Here is a 25,343-nt window from a genome sequence, read left to right as displayed (position 1 = left end):
CACCCTGTCCCTGGGCAGCCCAGCATTTCTTGGATGCACAGCCCTTTCTGACAAGGACTGAGAAAGAGTTTATCAGGCCAAGAAAAGGAGCAGGGCGTATTCTTGTTTGCATGGAGAGAGGGTTTTATGATGACATGGTGTCCCACAGTCTGCAAAGACAACATGGTTCAAATTCATAATTAAATGGGAAAAATGAAGTAAGACATGAATTGAAGGGAAGGATAGAACTTGAGATCATTTAAGATTGTTCAGGCCAAGGGGACCCTGGAATTTTCTGACTTTCCCTCTAGAAATGTTATTGTTATTTTAAAAGTGACACTGGCCGTCTGAAAACTGAGGTGGTCCTTGAAGGAAGGAAAGGAAGAATGAATGATGATGTCTCTTTCCCCGCCCCCTGCTCTCCTGTGAACAGGGAGAAGATGCCTTTCCACCATGTGACCGCTGGCCTGTTGTACAAGGGGAATTACCTCAACCGCTCTCTCTCTGCTGGCAGCGACAGCGAGCAGCTTGCTAACATCTCTGTGGAGGAGCTAGACGGTAAGGAGCCAGCCCTGTCTGGGAGGTTAGCCACCCAAGGGAGGCATTTGTGGCTATTGTGCATCTAAGGTGAAAGCACCAGGCTCTGGCCACCAGTTGTGTCCAAATCTAACCGTGGTACAACGGGAAAGAGTTCAGAGATAAATCTGCCTAAGTGACTTCTTTGTGTGGGATAGACCTTATAGCCTGAAAGATCTATGGTGAATGTTTTGGTTTCTTGGATACTGACTGAGGGGATAGCCTTCAACTCCCAAAATCTATTTTCCAGGTTATGGAATCTTTGTCGCCAGTAGTGTTGTCGTGTTTTCATATTGTCATTTACGATGGGGCCCAGGTGCAGGGGAGGTTGAAGCCCTGCTAACTGCTGTCTCTTGACTTGTGGCCATGGTGCTCTGAATCCTTATCCAGATCAGAATCATCTGGAAGCCATGTCAAGGTGGGAAGGACAGCAATTATTTTAATTGCCCCTGTCCCTTTGCAACACAGTACAGCTCTGGGTACTCAGGGCAGGGTTAGGGATGGGAACAAACCTGGGAATATGAGGACCACATTCATCCTGGGACAGGGCCCCACAGTCTCCCCATGGGTAAACTAACCCTTTGATTAGAAAAAATTAAAAAGAGGAAGAAGGAATTTTTTTCTAGAATAGAGAATTAGGTTGGTTCAGCCAGATGCTGTACCTAGGTGCTATATCTGCTGAGGCCAAACCGGAATCAGTTTTCCCTAGTGTTTGGAGTGCTGTGTTTCGTGTGACACCATTTTAAAACGTGAAGTTTAAATTTACTTTCTGAAACAGAGAAGTCAAAATTACCCCAGATGGCCCACATCTTTGCTCTGTAAGTGTGCTTTCTCTGTGCACAATTCTCACAAGGGGAAGTTGGGAGATGCGGCTCTGGGTCAGGGAGGCCAAACTTGCTTCCTGATCAGCGGGAGATGAGGAAAGCGAAGGTTAGGGCCCAGGGATAGTTTTCCTGCTCTTGTCCACTTGGTGTGCTTGCTTCTCTAGAGTGTGCTTATTTACAGGAACGCAGGAGGGCTGGGTCCGAGGAGAGGCTGGGATGTTAGAGGATGTGGGAGTGATGTGGGAGGAGCCTGGCTCCTTCGGGCCAGCAGCTGCTCACTGCAGTCTGGACAGAGACTGGTGGCCGGAGAGAAGAGCAGGCCCTTCGGATCTCCTGGCCTTCAGTTGGCCAACGGACATTTGGATACAGGACACAGAAGGAAGCAATAGAGCCCTGACCACCTCCAAAGTGGGTCTGGCCTGGTGACCGTAAAGAAGGCCGAGGCAGGGGCTGGCCCCATGGCAGAGTGGTTACATTCACATGCTTCACTTTAGCAGCCCTGGGTTCACAGGTTCGGATCTCGGGCGTGGACATACACATCGTTCATTATATCATTCTGTGGAGGTGTCCCACATGCAAAATAGAGGAAGATTGAGATAGATGTTAGCTCAGTGACAATCTTCCTAACAAAAAAAAAAGCAAAAAACAAACCGGAAGGCCCAGGCTGGGCTGGCTGCGTTTGGTAGGCAAGGTGAGGCCCAGGCTTTCCTGCACCCTGGGAGTGGAGATTAGGGCAGGTGATGCACTGATTTGGGTGGGTTTGCGTCATGTTTGAGTAGGTTCCCTGGGTTTAGTCATCAGGTAGCAGGAAGGACTGGGAGCCTCATGGTGGGGCCCTGCTGAGTGGAGGCCCCGAGAACTGGTGCCTCTTGAAGAGGCTGTGAATACCAACCAAATGAAGTTGGGAAATCATCTGTGGCTTTCACACATCCTGGCTTTCACATCTCCCTCCTTCCTCCCTCTCCACTTTGCCATGAATAATCAAGACATGATTTCTCCAAGGCTTTTTTCTCTGTTAAATCTGGGCACCTCTGGGGTGCACAGCTTTTCAAGAGGACGATGGCTGGCTTTCAGCCCTTCTCCTCGCTTGGGGTGCCTGGCAGAAATGGCCTCCATGTTCTTGGGCAAGCAGTAGAGCCGAGGAGCTGGTTTCACTCAGGCCCAGGCAGCCGAGCAGGGCTGAAGCATGTCTTCTCCGCAGGTGCGGTGAGCAGGCAGTGATGCTACAGCCCTCCAGCCCAGGTGGGCAGACTTAGCAGTGGAAGCCCTGGTCGGGGTCCCTGATCCAGCGAAGCTGGGCTTTATGGCCTGAGGCTGGTGAGTGAGGATGCTGTGTTTGTCCTTCAGGAAGGTAATCCAGGCTCTTAGCTTGGAGAAGGGCCATTTATTTTCTGACAGAAGATTCCTTCTGCTTATTTATCTATTTTTTGCCAAGGTGAACCCTGAGTTATGACTGCTCGTGCTTTATTATGAGCACCTCGGGGCTCTGGGCAGGGCTGTGCAGATGCATGCTGAGTTTAGAGCAGGTGGCAGGGTCTGCAAACGAACTGGCCCAAATCAGTTTAGATGACCGTGGGTTGGTTCTTGGGGAAGCCGAAGTTTCTGAGGTTTTTTCCTGTTTGCCGTTCTCTTGGGCCTGCCTCGTGTCAAGCCAAGCCCTAAAGTCCTGTAGCTCCGGGCCACTCTTTTATCCTCAGAGGATGTGTGGTGTTGCACAGGGAGTTGCTGTATTGGACGCTGCTGGACATTGAAGCATCCTTTGTGGTCCAGCTACTGTCCTCCCTTACTGCTCCCCTCTCCCCACCCCGCAGTGGCTCTAGCTTTCTGCATATGGGTTACGTGGGACAGGTTCCCCCGCCTGATTAGTGTTCATCACCAGGGATGGAATGCCCATTTTCTTCAGTGTAAGGGTCAAAGGCACCCAGTCCTTGAGTGATTACCCTCTGAGACCAGGCATGAAAAGAGCCACTCCCCACGCAGACCATCTCCAGCTGCCATTCACTCTGGGAAGTTTCTATTTCTTCTCTTTAAACAAAGATCAGGAGGAAAAAATGCAAAGCTGCATCAAGTTGGCCAAATTGGAGTTGGAAATCACCGAACAAACTCAGCAACGAGGAATTGGTTGAGACATTCATTCATTCATTCATATTCATTCATTTACTCATTCCTATTCATTCATTCATTCCAGGAATGTTTACCCAAATGATTTCTGGGTGGAGGAGGAAATCAACTAAGTATCATATTTGTTGCCTGTGCCTGAGGAGTTTGCAATCTACCCATAGAGTTTATGTACATACAAAATTTATAAGCAGTCTCTTGTACATTTTAGAGTGTGTCATGTGGAATTTTATTAAACATAGGAATTATAATTTTTTCAAAACAGTTTTCTCAATGCTATTTATTGAATAATCTTGTTCTGCTATCCTAATCTTAATTAAATTTGCTTCTATCTGAAGTTCATTCATTTTCATTGATATGTGGTATTCCATTGTATATAAATATACCTCAGTTTCTATATCTGTTCGATTCAGGTGGATATTTGGGTTGTTTCCAGTTTGGGGCTATTCCGATATAACTCAGCCATCTCTTGTGCAACTGTGATGTTAGGGCATGCTCTCCTCACAGCTCCCTCATGGCTGGTGTGAAATGTCTGAGTTTGGGTATTTCACATTATTTTTGCCAGTAACAGTGTCAGCCCCTCAGATGGCTGTCTTGGGTCTTCCTTTTAGCTTAGCTTAGTTTGCTCTCACATCTTTGATGGCTGTTATTTCTGTTTTTTCTTCAGGAATGCCTTCCATTTAATGCTGGATCTTCACTGTTTGTTTTCCACAATATGTGTCTCTTCTCACATTATTTTTCCCTTTTTGCATTTCTGCATTCATTCTTAAGTTTGTCTTCCACATGACTGATTCAGTTGTCTGCAGCCATTCAAAAAATTTCTTTATTATTACCTTTAGAGCCTATTTTGCTTATAGATGAAAGTTTCAGTTTATTTGTAGCCTGATTTTGTTTTAGTAGCTCTCCTTTTTTTCCCAACTTTTTGGTCAATGTATACCACAGAATATAGAATATAATACAGTATAATAAAATACAGTACAATACAGTATGATACAGAAAACTACTAATGTGCAGTTCAGTTCTTATGGAACGTGAAACATGCACCAACCACCTGGGTTAGGGAATGAGGTGTTACTGGCACCCTGCAGTCCCCGAGGGCCCTCCCCAACCTCTCTTCCTCGAAGACGACCACTGTCCTGACGTTCTGTCATCGCTGAAGTGTGTTTGGTTTTCCCTTCAGCTCAGTGGGGTCATGCCATATCTCTTCTTTTGTGTCCAGCCTCTTGTCCTCAACATTATATTTGCAAGATTCAACCATGTTTTTTGACGGTAGCTGAAGTTCATTCATTGTCATTAATGTATGTGTTCCATTTTCTATAAATAAGCCTCAATTTATTTATCTGTTATTCTGGACAGGTGTTCGAGTTGTTTCCAGTTTGCAGCTGTTAGGACATACTCTAAGCGTCCTCCATTTTGTTGCTGCTGTGCTCTTAGGATGTGCTCTCCTCATGGCTCTCTCTTCCTGTTTTACTGGGGCCATATTTTTTTTACTCTCTTCCAACTCTTTGTCTTATTCAAACAACTTGTACACAGTTTATGGAAGTCTCTTCTGTTATTATCATAAATTATATACTACCTTTATTTTGCATTAGGAGATGTTTTTATATGGTCCTTTTTGCTTTTTGCTGTTCTGCTTTGTGTCTTAACAATTAAAGTTCTCTGTAGGCCCCGTATCTGTTAGCAAACAAGGTTTGCAAAGAATCTTTAGCTTTCTTCATTCCACCTTTACTTTATCTCAGCCCTGGGATAACTTTCCCCTTTTCTGCCCCAGCTGGAGAATCCAGTTTCTAGGAGACATTCACCTGGTGCATGGTTGCTGGGCAGAGGTGGGGTCTTGATTGTCCCGACTGTTGAGTTCACTCGCTAGGTCACAGATTTGTCTAACTCCTTTGTGCTTCCCCTCTCCGGTTCTCCTTCATGTTTCCAAACTAGTATCCAGCATTCAGCGATCCCAGGTACATTCTGGTTCTCATCTCCCCTCTGCAAATCATACACGATGGGACATACCAACCTGTGACTCCAGTTATTCTTTGAGAGTTGTGTTCTGTAAATGAGCTTAGAAAAAGGGTGCTGCTGAGGTGGGTTTGGGTTGGGGACTAGATCATCATGGAAAACAGTTGCTATGAAATAGGGAGCAACTGCTCGATTTGCTCATCAGTGTAGCCTCTGAGACCTGGCAGGGGCAGTGGTGGTGGGTCGATGTCTTCCTTCCATATGTGCCACTGTAGTTCCCACAGTGGGTGGCAATTGTGTTTCTCCAGTTTCATTGGTGTTGCAATTAGCAAAAATTCTCCTCAACCTCTGACATGTGTACATGTCTCAAGGTTAATATTTCTGGTGATGTGGCTATACGTATATTTTTGGGGTATTAATTTGAGTTTGGGAGTGGATGTATCAATCACGAAGCCCTATTTTAGTAGCTGGCTAAACTTCACTTAGACTGATCCAGAGTCACTGCCTCAGTGACCCCTGTTTGCCTAATCCAATGGACCCTCAGTATTTATTCTTGACTTTCTGCAGCATCTGGCAGTGCTGCTCACACCCTTGCTTTTGAAGTTTGTCGCTGCTTTGGAATCCGTGTCGCTGGCTGACTCTCCTTCCACTTCTTTTCTACCTCTTTGTCATTTCCACCGTTCCTGTGTGCCCCTCATCTTCTGCCCATTCCTTATGCACTATTGTCTCTTGGGGTTGTTTTTTCTTGTCCCAAAGGGGATCTTTGTGCTGATTGCCTCAAGATGTACATCTTCAATCCCTTCCTCCCTCCTGCATTTTAGACCTGCTACCTACAGTCCTGTGCAGATGTCCCACAAGTTCCTTAAACTCTAAAGACCCAAAGCTGAACTGATTTTCTTTTTTCTCCAAAACTGCCCTCCTCTGGAATTTTTCTCAGGAAATGATATCGCTTTATACCCAGTCAGCCGCAGGGTAATTTGAGAGTCATCCTTGGTTCCTCTTTTTCTCTTGCTCTCTGCATATAATTGGCAAAGTCCTGCCGATCTTGACCTCTCACCTTGTCTCCTAACTATCTTTCCTGTTTAACCACATTGCTATTGTCTTGGGCCGGGTCCCCACCTCCTAGGCAACTAGTCTCTGGAAGTTCATCTCCTTGTGCCTTGTCCATGATATCCTCCCATATCAATCCACTTCCATTTCCTTAGAGGGAAGCTTCTCAAATACATACTTTATTAGGTTGTCTCTCTGCTTATAACTTTTTTCATCTTGTCCTACAAATATATAAATATATATGTTTAATATTTTTTAATTTTAAAAAATTTTCAAATCTACAGAGGTTTTAGAAAGTACAGTGAATGCCTGCATACTCTTCATTTAATTGTTAATATCACAGCATTTGCTTTCTCTCTCTTTCCCATTCTCCCAACGCGCACACACACACATACACACATAATTTTTTGAGTTCTAGAATTTTAATTATGTTCTTTTTGATAGTTTCCATTTCTCTTCTGAAATACTCTGTTTACTCATTAAAACAATATTTTTCTTCAATTCTTTAGACATATTTTCCTATATTTATAATAGTTCCTTAATGTCTTTATGTCCAAAAGCCAACAGCTAGGCTCTAAGCCATCTTAGGGTTGGTTTTTATTGTCTCCTTTTTTCAGATGGTCAACTTTTCTTGTTTCTTTCATGCCTGTTAATCTTGGACTCTATACTGAACATTGTGAATGTTATATTATAGAGACTCTGTGTTCTCCTATCTTTCTCTGAAGGGGGCTGGTTTTTACTCTAGTAAGTCATTCAGTTACTAGCTGACCACCTTAAACTTGTGTAGGTTTGGTTTTATGCTTTGCTGGGGTAGATCTGTGAAGTCCCAAGGTATCTCCCAGGCGCCTCTAACTTGGCAGGGACTCGGCCTCCAGACTCTGTCTTCCTTGTGGATCTTGTCAGGGCTTGGTTTTAGGGTTTGTTCAGGCAGGTCTACCGTAGGCCTTTAGAGTGTGTTCCTTACTCTTAAGATGTGGTCTTTCTAGTGTCTCAGCTGGATGCCTGGGGTATTAATGAGATTTTTCAGATATCTCCTAAGGCTGCTTAAATTCTGGTTTCTGTTTTCCATTCTCCACCTCATAGCACCTGCTTCCTGGTCAGTCTGGTTTAATCTCAACTTGCACATGGGTAGCCCAGCCTTCAGCCAAGTATTCATAGGGAACACAGACACAGACTTCTGGAGCCCCCTCTCTGCATAGTTTTCTTCTCTCTGCTGCCTTACCCCACAGATTATAGCTCCTTCAACTACCCCTAAGTATGAACTGTGGTTGGGAAAATGTCCTCAGGAAGAGAACCAGGGTGGATATTGGGGCTCACCATGTGAATTTCCTTTCTCCCTGCAATTGCAATTCTGTGCTACCTGTTGTCTACTCTCTGAAAACAGTTGCTTTACATATTTTGTTCAGTTTTATGATTGTACATGGTGGGAGGGTTATTCTTGTGCCAGTTACCAAAAGTTTTTTATTAATAATTTATTTTTTTACCTGAACCAGTTAAAACTAATTTTCAACCATCATAGCACTTTATCCTTTAAAACTTCACTTCTGCTTATAATTCTTAAATGGCTCTCTACAGCCTGCAGCTGTGTTAGCTATACCTAAACACTGTAACACAGCATATGAAGTCCTGTGTGGCCTGAACCCTTCCTTTTTGTCTGCTTTGACTTCCTACTTGCCTTCCAGATGGTTCCCTGCTGCCTCTGGATCTTTCCTGCTTCTCTGCCTTTGTTCTAGCTGCTTGTGTCAGGAATGTTCTGTCTACCTGGGAAAAACCTACTCATCTTTTAATTTTCAACATTGTCGTTGTTGTGATCATCATCACAGATGAAGTTTATTGAGTGCTTACCATGGGTTAGGAACTGTCCAAAAAGTGCGTTACGTGAGTTGACTCATTTGATCCTTTCAATAATCCTATGATGGAGGTACTATTATTAGCCCCATTTTTGCAAATGTGGAAAATGGAGACTTTCAATAACCTTGTTCGAGGTCACGTAACTAGCATGTGTTGGAACTGAGATGCGAACTCCACCTGACTTCAGAGCTCATGCCTTTTAAGTTTTGTGCTCTGAATTCTCCTCCCTGCTAGATAAGACCCTTTGTGCCTTCCTGGCACCTCATGTCACCATCATATATATCACTGCCACCACTGTGACACGTGGGTGAGAACTTGGCTGATTAATCAAACTTTCAGTGGGTGGAGAGATATTTTTAAATCTCTGTGAGAGCCCAGTGTGCTCCTCACTGGGAGCAGAGGTAGAGTGCAGTCCGGGGAGGGCTGATGGTGGGCATGAGTTCATGCCAGAAGGAGGGTGGCTCCTGTGCCGTGAGCTCTGAGGAGCCCCTCCCCACCGCCACCCATCTGGTCCATCATATATTTTCTTGTAAAGAAGAGTCTCCTCCCCGCCCCCCTTTTTTCCTCCTCTACTGTGCTGCTTGATTTAAAAATCCCAGAGGCACACCCTACGTGCCTTTTTTGAGATACTTCCCTCTACAGGCTTTTCAAGAAGAGTTTTAAGGAGGCAGAAACATTATCGTCACAAGAAGAGAAGCTCTCAAGTCTTATCTGAGAAGGCTGATGGCTCAGAGTTCTCTCCTCCAGAGGAGGCGATAAAACCTACACAATGGACCACATCATCCAGCAGGAGTGGGAGTGCCAGATATACAGCTCTGCTCCTGAGCTAGGAATTAGCCTTACAACCTGGGCCTTTTATCCACCTGGGTACCTTCCTCCTGGAGGCTTGACCTGCCTTTGAGCCTTGAGAGGGAAGTCTTTTTTGGAGAGTTGTGAAGCTTTGTTAGCAGAGCCAAGGAGGGATTTCTCTGATGGTAGCTGCTTCCAAGGGCCCACTCCTTAAAGGGACATTTGCTTAAGTCTTCTTGTGGTTTTCTGCATCTTGTTCTGAAAATGCATTTTGATAGCTGTGGCCAAGAAGGAAACCTGAGTACCATCCCTGCCACTTTCATTTTATTCATTTGTAATTTATGTTCTGCCTGCTTCCAAAAGTGATCGAGACATCATATGATAAAGGAAGAAATATAAACTGCAAAGGCTGTCAGAGTAGAAATAGAAAAAAAAAATTCACATGTAAAGAGGAAGAAAAAAACATGACGGCCCCTAAAATGAATACATTTACTGTGAATGAGCATTAAATTTAGCTCCAAGCTTCCAGCTGGTTGGAGCAAAAAGCTAACACGAATTACCTTGTTCCAATGACAGCTTAAAGTGTCCCATTGGAAGAATGGTCTTCTCATTTAAATAGGAGCCCTTTGGCCTATAATTAAAAAAAACCAATATACAACCATTTTGTACTGTTATTTCAGAGGTTTGGGGGGGCTTTCAACTTTTTTTCACCCTCAAATTTCCAAGGATTTTATTTTTATTTTTTTATCTATTTTTACTAGTAATAGTGGCTTGTGATGGTGGTGATTCTCAGTGAAGGAGGAGGTGCTAATCTTAGGCTCTCCAGATGCAGAGAGATGAGGGCAGATTGTAGTTTAAAAAGCCTTCCCACCAGATGATTCTAAGTAACCCATGTAGAACATGTTTCTCTGATTCTTACTGCTAAGAACCCTGCTTGAGATAGTACTCAGAAGTGATATCTTGGTACAAAAGTTCAAGGATCTGCCTCATAAAGCATGACCTTGACTTGAGATATTTGAGGAACAAGAGTTACCAACCATTCATCTCTATGGTAAAACAACCTTGATATTATTCCTATGGAACCTTCCACTCTCAACAGACATGCATCCTAATAGATCTAGTAAGGTAATTAAGCCCCCTCGTGCTTCCCCAGAGAACTAAATAAATTAACCTGTTGAGTAGAATTGTTCAGCATTATCCATCTGGATGCTGAAGAGAGTTTGCCAAGACTCATCATTTTGATGTTGGCTTCATTGATACTGAGCTGTTTCTCCTGGTGGTAATTGGCGAACAGCAGATTCAACTGTTTCCTGGGGCTACTCAGGGATGTGATATTAGCAATATGTTCTAGCAGGGATGGCTCACTGGTCTTTCCCCTTCACAGTGGCATTCAGAGAATCTCATCTAAACACTACTCCAAGTCATTTAAAAGCAGATGCTGAGCTGGGACACAGCCGTTTAAAATCCACGTTCTTTATCAGGATGGTCATTTCTGCTTTCTCTAATTCTCAAGCTGGAAGAGCACTGGATTTACATTGAGACCTGTATTGCTATATTGCCGTATAACAAATTACTCCAAAACTTACTGATTTAAAATGAAAAAACATTTTTATGTCACAGTTTCTGTGGATCAGGAATTCAATAGTGGCATAGATGGTTGCTTTGGCCAAATGTCTTTCAAAAGATTGTAGTTAAGACATTTGCTGGGACTGTAATAATCTGAAGGCTTGACAGGGGCTGGGGAATCCAATTCCAAGCTCACTCACATGGTTGTTGGCTGGAGGCCTCAATTCTTTCCTTGAGGACCTCTCCATAGAACTGCTTGAGTGACTTATGACATGGGATTTGGCTTTTCCTAGAATGAATGATCATTTTATGCCTTGTCTCAGATGTTACATATTGTCTCTTCTGCCATATATATTCATTAAGAGTGAGTCATGGAATACAGCCCACACTTAAGATGAGTGAAATTAGTCTCCATCTTTTGAGGGGAGGAGTATCAAAGAATTAGTAGGTATATTTTAAAACTACCAAAGACCATACAAATTAGTTTGGAGATGGTTTCTAGCTATTGAATTGAAAGCTAATGAAATGTTATAGAAAGTTCTAAAATCATACCTAGAAGTTTCTTTATGCAGTGAAGAGGAGAGAACTAATGGTCATTGGTGTAAAAATAAGACTTAAAACCTACCTGGTCTTGATGGAGTAGGGTCTCTGCAGTCCCTCAGATCTGGGTTCCTCTCAGTACTACTTAGCAGCTGCAACAGAGATTCTTATCACCTCCCCAATATCATTTCTTCCTTAATAGTAGAAATTTCATCTGGATAAATGGATACTAGAATAAAGACTACAGTCTCCTTAAGAGCTAGGTGTGGCCATATTAGTAAATTCTGGCCAATGGGATGTAAGCAGAAATGACATTGGGCCAGTTTGGTGCACTTTGCCTCTTCTTTATCCTTTCCTCCTTATTACTGGAATTGGAATGTCATCATCTACCATGAAGACAAAGAGTCTCACCCTTGGATGATAGAGTGGTGAGCTGGGAGGACAACAGGTGCCTGTGGATTGTGGTAGTAGAACAGAGAGAGACCAACTTCTATCTTGGTTGTTGTCACTCACAACTGAACCTAAACACAGCAGCCATGTCACCACAAAGTAATCCAACCTCTAAACCCATTTACCAATTTTTAAATTAGTGTCTTACATAAAATACTACTCTTAAGAATCTCCCACTTACTGCTTTTGAGGGTGAAGTATTGTTGTAGAAGATTAAGAATGATGGATCTATAATTTCGAAGCATTGGAGGTTTGTCCTTTTTCTAATGTGTATATTGACTATATTTTAAATTCATCTGTTGAAATGTTCAACAAGATGAAAGGGGTGGGGCCAGGAGGGAAGGCTAGATGGCAGAGACCTTGGTGGCCTCCTGGAGGACGTTAACTTTTGGTGGATTTGTCTCATCCTTGAGTGCAGGGCCCATGTACTTCACGTTCGTCCCTGTGAGCAAACCTGGGGAAAGTACAGGCACATAGTGACCACTCAGAAATACTTGCTGAATAAATGAATGCCATTTATTCAACAAGGAAGTGAATGTCCTCTGATGGGAGAAGGTGTCTCCAAGTGGGCTTATTGTTCCCAATTATTCATTCTATAATGAGGGTGGAATTGAGATGATACATATGGCAGTGAAGCATGGTTGATGGTCCATGGACTCTAAAGAATCAAATGACATACTTCAGTGCTCTATGAGTTCTGTTTTTCTCACCTGTACAATGTGGATAATAGTATATATTTATAGGAATAATATGAGGTAAATATGCAGAATGAGTTACTATTGCGTATTGGGCATGTAGTAAGTGCCCGATAAATAGTGACAGTAGTTGTTGCTATTATTGTGGTGATGATAATGATGACAATGATGACAACAAGACACATCAGAGAAAGGACTATCACTCCCACATTAGGGCAAGTTGGCTCTTCAGAGGAAAAAGCAAAACACTAGCCAGTGTCCTATGGAGTTATTCTGTCAGGACAGGCTCGCTTCAGGATGTCAATGCCCATAATTGAAAGGCCTGTCAATGTGGAAGTATCTAGACACTCCATCATGATTCTCTGTCTTAGCTCTAAGTCTATAAGGACACCTTTCCTACTCACGTCCGGCCCAACCCCAGCACTTTATCTGTCAAAGACCCTGACCTCATTGGTATGGAGGTCAGAGTCTAAATTGTCAAAGAAAGGAGAAGACAAGAGACCCAGTGACACTGGCTTCCAAACCTTGGGTTGTCCTGAGAGATGGAACTGGGATCCTGTAAGACCTGGGCTTTGACATGGGAAACATCTGTGGATGGCTGAAAATTCAGGCCTTACAAGTTGTCACTGTGATGCTCCCAAGGATCAGGAGTGACCATGACCATATTGGGGCACGTGGGGAAGGGGAGTCATGGGGACAAACCTGAGAACTCAGGTTTCCTACACTTCCATGCTGCCTCTCCTCAGATGGCCACGTGCAATTTCTTAGCCAGCACCTGTTGGGGCCGAAAGAACTTCTGAGAGTTTCAAGTGCATGACTGATTATGATTTTATGCTACTCTCTTTAAGAACACTTCAGAGGTGCCATCTATTTCTGGGAAAAGTGCCTTGAGCTGACTGCTGAACTCTCTTGCCAGAATTTGGGGACCCTGAATATGCAAATTAAGAAACGTGTTGTTTCAAACTTTGAATCCTCAGTGACTGAGGTTAGTCAGCCTACAGGACAGGTTGATGAAGAGCTATGAAGTTGCTAAAGGCCAGGTCAAAGAATGTTCTAAGTCTTTGAACCTGGAGTCTGTGTATCTCCTGGAGCTTCTGAATATTTTGGGAGAAGATCTACAACTTTTGTTATATTCTTAAAGGAGTTCAACAAAAGGGTGACACCAATTGCTCATCTGTGCCTCGTGAACTGGACCTCTCTTACACCCATCACTACATAAAAGTTTTTGTTTTATTTTACTTTCTGTGGGAAGACTGGACAAGGTGTATCGATGCATGCTACTGAGGTCCTGTTGTCTTTACTAATATTGCATTGGTTGTGGAGTGGAGAATGGATTTGGGGAGCATCTAGAGGCTGGGGCACAACCAAGAGCCCGTTCTCATAGTCAGGGGAGAAATGGTGAGGGCCTAAACTTAGAAAGTGGCAGTGAGTTGGAGAGAAGTGGGCCTGGGAAGTTATAAATACAGATACTTGACTGTGTTTATGTTATTCAATTAAATGCCTACAATAACTCTGGGAGGCATTGTTGTTCCCATTATTCAGATGAGGGAAATTAGTGTGAAAGTGATTACCTTACTTGCCCAAGGTGCACAACTAATAATTGCGGTACTCAGATTCATACTCAGCTTTCTCTGACACCAAAGCCCATACCCTTCATTAACTACCATGTTGTCCTATCTCCACCATAGCAAGTCTTGATGAAATGTGCATGTGGAATGGGCAAGGAGGAAGAGGAGTTAGGTGCATGGCTGCTAACTAGGAAACGAGTTAGGTGCAGGTGCTGCCAGTCACTGAGACCAGGGACATAGGAGTTTGAAGAAGGTAGGAAGAAGATGATGAGAATCGAAGATCATTCCACTGGAGGGGGCCAGTGGGCCCTTGAATACTGAATTCTGGGGCTTGATATAGCTGGGAGATAGAGATTTTGGAATCTTCATTATGTTGGAGTGATGGGTAAAGGAAAGAGAGCCAAAGAACCAATCCTAAGGCCCAGTGGCCCCTTATTCCTTTGATCGCAGGTGGTTGTCAATGATTGGGGGATTGGGAGGCACCACTTCTCCAGCTAAGCTTCTTCATATCCTTTAACTGTGCTGGATATGCCATGTGTAGTCTCCTGGCTATCCTTCATATTCTCAAAGCCAAAATGCTCTATCAGAAGGAAGAACTGTTTGAGTTAACATAAGAGGTCGTGTATTTGTGCTTAATTAATTTGTTTTATTGATTGACAGTGCCCCTCTCTTTCAAACTGTTAGTTTGAGTCAGAAACTTTCCTGAACCCATTAGCTGTCTTGGATTTTCAAAGTTCATTCTGGATCTAGGCCACACAAATCTCTTTTTCAGGTATCATAGAAATACACTGTAGTTTTTTTCTGCTAAATAGACCTACAAAGAGACTATATTACATCAGAGGTCACCTGCCTATAATTAAGACTGCCACAGGCAACCATTAGGCCGAGGATAAGGAGCCTGAGTTCTGGCCTGCAGTAATGAATTCCAGGGATTCTGGAGTTAGACTGAACTTAGTTCAAATCCTGGATCTGTCATTTATCATCTCTGTGTCCTTGAGCAAGTTTTAAACACTCACACATCTTGGAGTCCTCATCTATATAATGGGGTAATATTAGTACCCACATCATGGGAAAAGCATGTAGCACGATGCTCGGCACATGGCAAAGTGCTCTGTGGGAACAAAGTGTTAGGTTTATTGCTTGGCAGCCTAGGGAAAAGGAGTAAGATTAGAGGGAAATGCTGAATTTCTTTTCTCTTTCTCTTGCTCAGCCAATTGAAAAGGAGTTGATTGAATCAAACTAGAAAGTGTGAAGGATACTTTAAAGTAAAAACAGAACTAAGTCTTATCCGTGAATATGGAATTTGGTCATCTTTTCATCTTTTTCAAGGTAGTGTGTGTGTGTGTGTGTGTGTGTTGTGCAGGGTGCAGTGATGCTGAGAGCCCTGATTCTGGGCTTGTCCCTGAGCCTCCTCCTTAGGACCTCCAGAACAGCTCAGACCACAGGGGCCCTTCCACTGCTGACATGCCATCGTGGTTGTATGAACCCACAGTTCAACAGCATTTTGCTGATGTTATTGGGCTGGGCATGCAGAGATATCAAAGGAGAGGGATCCATAGCTATTGAGTATTTCTTTTGTGCCAGGTACATATACTAGGCTGTTTCACTGTCATTCATCATCATCACCATCATAGTTACCCCAGAGAGTCACTCTCCTCTCTTATCCCACTCTGGTCTTCTCTTTCCCTTTCTTGGAATCTCAGAAGCACACTGATTCTGCTGCAAGAGAGAGGTTACACAGATAGGGATCCTGGGGTGGAGGGTAATGTCCAGGTTTCAAAGGCCTATGGTGTATTTCCTCCTCTTCTATGTGGGACCAGGGCCAGATTTACCAAGAATTCTTCAAGATGGAATGTCTTTCTTAAAGTATAGAGGTGATAAACCTGCCATCTAATACTACACTAATAATGTCCCCAGAAGTTGTTAAATCTTGAAATTTACCCATCTGTTCAATATATCTCTCTTTGAAGAATATTTATTTAAGTGAGATAAGACATCAGGGAAGGTGCTAATGGCTTCAGGTTGACTTGTGGCACATGTCACCACTGTGAGCTCAGAAACAGACTGTCCCCTCTGCAAAAAAAAAAAAAAAAAACCTGTGGAAGGAAAGTGTTTTCCCCTGAGCCTCTGATGATGTTTTTTGATTACAATATGTTTTTTGGCTCTAAAGCATTGCCCACTCATGGCATAACACATTTGTCTTCATAGAGAAAGTGACTCAGTGTGTGTGCTCGAGATGGCTCAGGTCACTTGGGAGGTTGATGAGTGGGGATGGCAGACACTAGACCCAGGGCAGAGGACTCATACATCATGTTCTACCTTCATGGCCTTAACAGATTATCAGGCAGAGACAAATAAAGTACACTCTCACAGTCATGCTCTTTGCATTCTTCCAAAATTTGATCCAGTCCTGAGCCAATTCTAAGCAAAAACAAAACAAAACCCAAAACAAAAAAAAACCCCACGGAGTATTTGTCAAGAAGGCAGCTATAAAATTGTCCATTGCCAGGCTAATGAAACCCGATAAGAAAAACCTCATTCATGAGATTCTGCAATGCACTGGGCAAGAAAGACAGCATGTCACTGAGAAGGCTGAGAAGCTTCCTGTGAATTCTGGGCTTTGGTCGGTTTAGTTTGCTGTCAGGCAGTGTTGCCCAGTGGGGAGAGCCTCAAAGAGGAGCAGAACTGAGCCTCAGTTTGTCTCCCAGTAAAATGGGGATCAGTATCTTGGAGTCACACTTTGCCTCACAGAAGACAGTTGTGAGAAGTTAGGTACCAGTTACATAGAGCTAATACATACATGAGAAATAATAACTGAAGTTATTAATTATGTTTTAGTAAATAGATAAAAAGTTGCATTCACTCTGCAAGTATTCATTGCATCCATGCAATATTGAAGCACTATGTCCAAATGCTGAAAGTCAAAATGATCCATCAGACACAGATCCTGCCCTTAAGGGCCCACCCAAGAGACTAATTCCAGGTAGAACAGGGTGGGTGGCTCTCAGAATAGGGGACCTCTGGCCCTCATGCTTTGCAGAGCTCGTTGGCCTTCTCTGAACTTCATTTTCCCCACTTGTAAGAATGAGACAGTAATGTTGACCTCAAGAGTTTTTTTTTTTTAATATCAAAGGCATAATATCATTCATTCATTCAACACATATTACTGAGTGCCTGTGATGTTTCAGACACTGTTCTAGGCTCCAGGATGCAGCAGTGAAGAAAGCAGAATTCCTTACCCTCATGGAGCTTTGCTCTCATGGCAGGAGACACAGTATATTACCTGGTGATAAATTATAGAGCCTAAAAGAAGTGGGACAAGGGGGTAGGGAGTGTCAGAGTTGGGGTAGAAGCTGTTGTATTAATCTAGATGAGAGACGATGGTGGCCAGGGACCAGGGTGGTGGCCGTGGAGGTGGGGAGGAGGGGTTGGATTCTAGATCTATTTTGAAAGTGGATTTGTCAAGATTTGCTAATGGGTAGATATGGAGCATAAGAGAAAGAGAGGAGTCAGGGATGACCTCAAGACTTTTGGCCTAACCACCTAGAAGAGTGGAGAGGAGATTCATTTAGAGCAGGAAAAGCCCAGGAACTCAGTACTGGATGTGTTAGCTCTGAGATGCTTATTCGAGATCCAGGTGGAGATTCTGAATAGGCCGTTGGGTAATCAAGTCTGGAGTTCACGGAAGGATTGGGGCTTATATAGACAGATAAGATGTCTTCTATAGACAGGTGAGGTGTGTGGTAAAGGTGAGTCCTGAATAAATTTTTAGTCCATAGTAATTTTTAAAATTAAATTTCTTATTGTTGGATCATTGTAGATTCATATGCAATTGTAAGAAATAAAACAGAAAGGTCCGCTACCTGCCTTACCCAGTTTTCCCCAATGGTAACATCTTACAAACCTACAGACAATAACACAACTAGGATATTGACACTGATATAGTCAATATACAGAAAATCTCCATCACCACGATTAACCTGTGTGAATTTAATTGAGTAAATGTCAAAACTGCTACATACAATAAACTACAGGAGTTCAGAGGAAGGAGCAGTAATGTCCTGGAGTAGGGGGGTGTGATTCGTCAGAGAAGGCTTCCACAGAGGGAGGCACCTGAGTTGGGCCTCGACGCATGGGAAAGATTTGGATCCATGACAGAAAGGGCAGACTGGAAAAAGTCCCGGGATGTGGAAGTTTGGTGTGTGTTGGGCCTTGGAGGCTGTTTGGCTTGACCAGTGTGGAGGGTGAGAGGTGGGCACATCAGAAAGCAGGGTGAAAAGGTTGGTTAGGTCCCCGGGCAAAAGGGGCCAGGCCGAGAGGTGGGCCTTTAGTGGGCAGGCAGTTGCAGGAGCTGAGCTTGGAAGTGATGCAGCTCAAGCTCCAGGAAGGTTGATGTGGTCCCTATGTCTGAGTGTGCTGGAGCAGAGGGAACTTTGAGGGGACCAGAGAGGGCCTGCCTGACAGCCAAGGCTAGAGGGAAGTGAGGCCCTTGTCATCAGAGAGGAAGGAAAGGGACACCCCAAGGACAATTCCATTTGACATGTTGAGTGGTTGAGACTGCAGGCTTAGGAGCCTCACTGTGTGCCCCGCATCTCTCTTGTTCGGTTCTCACAACTGCTCTGTCAGGACCTTGCTGTTATGATTCTCATTTCCAGATGGAAACACTGAGGTGCAGAGAGGTTAAGTCACTGCCTCAAGGTCACACAGCTAGTGAGGAGAGGCTGGATGGAAGACCCAGGCTATCTGACTCCTGAGCCCCCAGTTTTAACCTCTAATAATCTTATTCAGATGATAGGCTCATTTTTTAAGGGGAGGAGCCAGTGGCTAGGGAAGAAGAAACTGAGCGCCTTCAGATAGAATCTTTTAGTTAAATTTGAGAAGGGAGTATCTGAGAGACAGTGGGATGGAGCTGGAGAGGGATAGGAAAGATTTGGAACTAGAACTGTAGGGAGTTGTAGAGAAGGGTCTGTTTGAGTTAAAGGAAGGATCTTATCAGGACCAGCAAGGTTCATTGAAGGTTTATTTATTGTTGAAGATTCTGTGAATGTGAATGGATTTGATAGCTCCTGGGAGAAAGCATACACTCTGGGCTGGTTCAGCCTCTACCCGTGATTAAGCGTGTGACTTTGGGTAAGGCTTTTGACTTCCTGACCTGACACAGGAGGTGGAGTGCTTGGTGGCCTCTCCACAGTGTGGGGATGATGGTCTCATAGGATGTGCATGGGCAACTGTCTGGTGCTTTTCACAGGAAGATGGCGCCTCTGTAGCTCGCAGCTGGCTTGCGGGGCTAGCCAGTCCTTTGCATTTGCAGCAGCAGTGAAACTGAGCCAGGCAGTGGTGGCCTGAGCCTGTCCCCACTCAGGGGGAGGCGCTGGGCTGAATGATGAATCTGCATGTCCCTGTCTAATCAGGTCAGTTGGAACTACAGGATTTCTAGTTGCTTTTTAACACAACCCATATGGTTTTTCAATATTTCTTTAATGAGTGAATCTATGATCTACCACTGCTTATGTGATTTTTCATTATTTTGCCTAGCTTTCCTTTTATCTTCTTGATTAAAAGAATTTTATTTTTACCTTTCTCATCAATCTTGGAATATCCTGAAACTTAAAACATTCTTTTGAAAATGCTTTCTTTCGATATCAACAAAAATGTAATCCATTGTAGACGATCCTGATTCTCAAAATGTGATTGAGATTCTATTTTTTAAAAAAAATTCAGTTGAAATTTAATGGATGTTGTCATAAGCTGAGTAATATGTCCATGTCCTAATTCCTGGAACCTGTGAATATGTTACTTTACACGGCAAAAGATACATTGTAGATGTGATTAGATTAAGGATTTTGAGATGAGGAGATTATCCTGGATTATCTGAGTGGGAATAATGTACTCATGAGGGTCCTCATAAGAGGGAGGCAGCAGGATCAGAGTCAGAAGATGATGTGAGGATGGAAGCAGAGAAACAGAAAGACTGGAAGATGCTGTGCTGCTGGCTTTGAAGATGGAGGAAGGGGCCACAAAGCAAGGAGTGCAGGCAGCCTCTAGAAGCTGGAAAAGGGAAAGAAATAGCTCCTCCCCTACAGCCTCTGGAAGGAATGTAGCCCTCCCCACACCTTGACTTTAGGACTTCAGACCTCCAGAACTAGATGAGAATAAATTTGTGTTTTTGCGGTAATTTGTTACAGCAGCAATAGGAAACTAATACAGGCATCTACGGAGGACTAAGTTACCACATCTGTAAAGGGGGCATGATAATCATAATTTATCTTTCATAGGAAAATGTTCTGTTGAAACCCCTGCAACTCCAGACCTCATGAGTCACTCTCGTATGTTCATAAAACACTACCTAGCCTCAGCCTCGATGGTCTGCACCGCGGCGGGGATGTGGAGGAAGATGGCCTCTGGGTGTGACTACGTAGAATTCTTTTTGGTAGGATTGGGGACAGTTGGCCTGGCAGTGGGGAGGGGGAATCAGATAGTTCTGGGCAGAACTATAAGGTAGCCAAAGGGCCACATTCCTATGCCTTGTCTTTTTTCTTCTGGTCACTTTCAGTCATTTAATATCTTTCTTTTTTCATTGGTCTCCTCTCAGCCATGCTCTCAGGAGAGAATCTGATAATAGTGATGTAGGCCTTGTATGAACTCAGGAATTTGCAGATTCGCTGGCTGTTAGCCCCGGAAGTGACTTTGACAGCGCTGGAGGCCAACTCCGCTGTCTGTTCAGTGAGTATAGCACTTGCTAAGGGTCATGACTCGACCACACCACATAGTTTGTTAGTTCCCCCCAGAGCCCAGGTCTTCACAGTGGGAGTCAGTCCAGAGTGGTTTCCAGGAGACCTCACCCCTCTTGATGATGTCGGCATTTTCAGGCCGGTCTGTCATTTTGAAATGAGAGCTTACGTCCTCTGCCAAAGATAGGAACTTCAGGGATATCTGAGGGAGGGAGGGCGGCATTTTTGAGGTAGGGCTTCTATGGTCCAGAGGTCCATTGCATAAGGAGTTGCTCACTTCATGCCAAGACCCAACAGGAGCAGACCCAGGAAGACCTCACCTTGACAAGAAGACCTGGAATTCCTTTTGTCAGATAACAGGAGACTGTGGGTTTGGGCATGGGAGAAGGGACATGAGAGGGGAAAGACATGAGAGTTTAGGTACCTCTTATGTCTGAGTTGCGTTTTGCAGTGACATTTTTTCAATTAAAAACGTGGGGGAGGCATAATGATACAAGCATTGCTGCACGGAGGGGGAGACTTTGTGGGCAGCTACATTTCTTTGCAGTTTGTTGCTGATGGAACAGAAAAAAATATAGAGACCGTGACCAGCAGAACACTTGTGCACACTTCCTGTTGAGAGAATAACTGAGCTTTTGAGATTTGTGAGGCGCCAGCAGAGAAGGACCTGGGCTTTGGAATCACAGATACCTGGGTGAGAATCCGAGCTTTGCCTCCAGCTGACTGTGTGACATCTGGCAAGTTACTTCAGCTCTCTGATCTTGGTTTACCCAGCTTTAAAATGGGTCACATCACAGTGCACCACATAGGGTTGTAGGTGAAGCCTGGCACTGCTGGTGCCCAGTAGTTGGTGGCTAGGAGAATGATTGTTCTTTCAGTGATTGGACCTGACTGCCTGACACAGGGAACGACTTGGACAGATTGGAGGGATGGGGGGCACAATCAGCCCCCACAGTGCCTCTGGAGGGATTGGTTTGTTTGCCTTGCCCCCTTTGAGCACTTTCCTACGAGAGAACTTGTCCCAGATGATGTTTGGGCATGGAGAAAGGTAATGATGATGCCGAAGAAGGTCATGTTTTATTTCCCTCATGTGAGAAGCAGGAGGCTGGTGAAGGGTCTCTCCCACCGTTCTACCCCACGACAATGATGAAGCCATGGGGAGCTGGAGGTGGAGTGAAAGGCAGAGAGTCAGATGGTTTGATACAATTTAATTAATTGGAATTTGAGTTTTTTCTCTCTTCAAAGTCAGTGTTAGATTACATAAATTATAGCTAGTATAGAGTTGATAAAGGCAATGATCACTGTCTCTGTCAATTGATAGTACAGAAAAACCGCATTTTTCTATCACCAAGCTGCTTATAACTATGTTTTCAGTCTGGGCAGCCCTTGCTGTCCCTTCTTTACCTGCTGGGATCCTACCCCACCACCCCTTTCAATTGCCGCATCTTCAATGAAACCTCTAAAACCGCCCCTATAAGAGGAAATTCATTCTCTGTGCTCCAACCTAGCTTATTCCTCATTTATATCACAATAATAGGTTGTAGCGCTGTTTTTTCCATTTGTATGTCTTAGTTCCTCTACTAGATTATATCCTGGAGGGCAGGAACACATTTACTTTTGAATCCCTTGTAGTGTTTACAACAGAGCCTCACACATTGTAAGGACTTAATAAATATTTGTGGACTTCTTGAATTGCTTTGAATTGAAATAATTGAAACCAATTCCCAGGATTCTGAAATAATCAGACTTTGCGGGATCTTTACTCTATCATTTCATTAGGATCCAGTAAAGACTTACTGAGTGTCTGCTACATGCTAGGCCCTGGGAATGCAGTGATGAAAAAGTCAAGGTCTCCATGGCTAAAATCAGAGATTTCTCCAAAAAAGGGACTTTAGTTTCTCTTCTGGCGTTCCATACAGGTTCAGCCCACTTGTTCTACTCTCTGTGTCTATAGTCCTGAGCAAGGAGCTCTACCCTTCAGAATGACCTGGTTTAATTCACTAAGGTGGAATTTAAGGTGTAGACTCTCCAGTGGCTCCTGAGAGGATCATTGTACAGTACATGAGATAGAACAATAGGCACTCATGGTGACCCTGGGCCAGCAAATCAAGATTGAAGAGAAGAAATAGAAGTATGTCGTATATTCTAGAAATATTCCCATTCAAGCTTATTAAATAGAAATTGTCTCTGGACCTTGGTTAGGTAGAAAATCCACTGATGTGGAATGACTTCTTTCCTGTGGGCCAGTCAGGCAGGACTCACGGCTCCATGGCCCCTTGTGCCATCCACAGACAAGATCTGGTGAGGTCAGTCCGGCAGTTCTATGGGCTCAGAGAGCTCAGGTGTCACTCACCACAGCCAGCAGAACTACAGAACCCTGACAGTGAGGTGGTGGTGGTAGTGGTGGGGTCATGGGCTCCTTCTCCCTTCGTGCCACAGGGCTGCTTCTCTGAGTGTCCTTCGTACTGCATCTTTCCTGCACCTTCTGGCTCCCTGGCTGCAGCTGATGGTGCAGCTGAGGTCTGCTGGGTCATTGCTGAGTGCTGAGAGAAGAGCGATTTAAAAAACAGGTGGGCATTAGTCAGTTGGGAGTAGGCAGAAAATCAAGTTTACTTCCTTTTATCTGGATTACTGGTTAGGTTTAGACAGTTGAGTAAAACTGGTTTTTGGGAATATCTACGGATTTCAAATGCCCTTGCTAACCTTGGTATCATTTTTCTGGCAATAATTGAGAACCAGTTAGTTTTTTAATTTCAAAATTATTTATCCACTACATTTAGAAGTCTCTGAATGTGTGATTGTTTAATTTCTCTGAGTTGTTTACAACTAAGAGAAGCCTGACATTTCTTCTAGGATGGATTTTATTTTCTCAAAAGTGTGTAAAAAATTATGAATTTGCCTCTCTTACTCCCAAAGGTTAAAAATACGTTTAAGATTTTAAACTCAAACATAGAATTACCATATGATCCAGCATCCCTCTTCTAGGTATAAACCCAAAAGAACTGAAAGCAGAAACTCAAACAGATATTTGTGCACCCATGTTCATGGCAGCATTATTCACAATAGACAAAAGGTGGAAACAACCCAAATGTCCATCAACAGATGAACGGATAAACAAAATGTGGTATATACACGCAATGGGATATTATTCAGCCTTAAAAAGGAAGAACATTCTGACACATGCTCCAACATGGATAAACCTTGAAGACATTATGCTAAGTGAAATAAGCCAGTCACAAAAGCACAAATTCTGTATGATTCCACTTACATGAGGCACCAGGAGTTGTCAAATTCATAGAGACAGAAAGGAGAATGGTGGTTGCCAGGGCCTGAAGGCACTGGGAATGGGGTGTTACTGTTTAATGGGTACAGTTTCAGTTTGGGATAATAAAAAAGTCCTGGAGATGGATGGTAGTCCACTGAACTGCACACTTAAAAATGGTTAAAATGGTAAAGAAAGAAGAAGAAGAAGAAATGAAACAAGATTTTACCTCCATAACCTTTCGTCATGGTGGCTTGTGCTTTTCGGATACATATGCTGCCTGTGTTTGTGGACAGAGGCTTGGCTGAGTTACACTCTCTGTCAGTTTAGATGTGAGAGTGGATTGTCTTGGATGTATTTGAGCCTTCCTTGTTTACATGTGCGAGGGAAAAACAGAACAGTACTCTTACCTTTCTTGACTTTTTAAAATTATTAAACACAGAACAAAACAAAAACACCAAAAAACTGCGCGGGACAAGTCTAAAAAATGTTGCCACCACTTCACATAGGCTCATGCCTGGTGCAAATCTAGTGCTCAGTAAATGCCTGTTGAATGGGTGGGTCCTGTCCATTGTGCATGGCTGACTATAAAGTGGTGTGAGTAGTGCCTAAGCAAACCTCCTTGAACTAAAACATTCCAATTCAGCAAATGTTAACTGAGAATCTACTGTGTGCCAGAGGGTATAGTTAATGCTAGGTCTGAGTTAAAGGGGTTAAAAAATAGTTTAACTCCATTTCAGTCCATTGAGAGAGGCAATGTAGACATTGATGACCATACTTGGGAATAAATGATAAAGCGTGGTCCATGCAGCAGAAGTATGTATGTACAAGGCCAGAGGAGGGAAATTAATTCTTTCAGAGGAGGCTGGTGGCACCATTCAGGGAGGGTTTTCTGGAAGGTCTGATGACTGAGCTGGGTTTTAAAGGACTAGGTGTTTGTCCAGTGTAGACAGTCAAGGAAAACAGCATCCTGGGCAGAGGGAGCGCAGGGGCAAAGACTGGAGGCGTGATGTGCTCTGGGGTGCACATGTCACTCTGAAACATTTCAGTCCAGTGGGAGTGAAGGGCCCTACAAATTAGTTATCTTTCTCCAAGAAAACTGCCCTTACTTTCTTTTTGGGGAACTGACTACAGGCCTTTGAGACGTCCTCAGAGAGAGACTCACTGGTGACAGCTCTCTCTTTGGAGGGTGAGTGTAGTTTTAGCGTTAGCTAATGGCTGTTCAGAATCAAATTAGGTCAACCAGTTGACTGACCACGCTGGCACCACTGCTTGTGTGATTATGCAGTGACCAAGTTGATGTGTATTCCTTGGACGCTGGCTTTGAAGGACTTTCAGAAGAAGGTTCCCCCAAGTGTTTTGAGCAACGATGACGGAGTAGATCCTGTGAG

The 25,343-nt window shown here is 43.8% G+C and overlaps 1 protein-coding gene across 11 annotated transcripts in view; it reads left to right on the top strand.

Annotated features, from left to right (window-relative positions):
• CALN1 (calneuron 1) overlaps positions 1–25,343 on the top strand; it is a 521,933-nt gene that overhangs the window by 165,384 nt on the left and 331,206 nt on the right. For all 11 annotated transcript variants that reach the window (XM_023655518.2, XM_070231770.1, XM_023655512.2 and 8 more), the window contains one exon: positions 413–537. In XM_023655518.2, coding sequence (XP_023511286.1) covers positions 420–537 — 118 coding nt within the window. In that variant the 5' untranslated portion in view covers positions 413–419. The remainder of the gene's footprint in view (positions 1–412; positions 538–25,343) is intronic.

Source organism: Equus caballus, chromosome 13 (assembly GCF_041296265.1).
Source record: "Equus caballus isolate H_3958 breed thoroughbred chromosome 13, TB-T2T, whole genome shotgun sequence".
Classification (NCBI taxonomy): Eukaryota; Metazoa; Chordata; class Mammalia; order Perissodactyla; family Equidae; genus Equus; species Equus caballus.
Note: the sequence above shows the minus strand (reverse complement) of the source record. Positions and strands in the feature narration are given on the sequence as shown.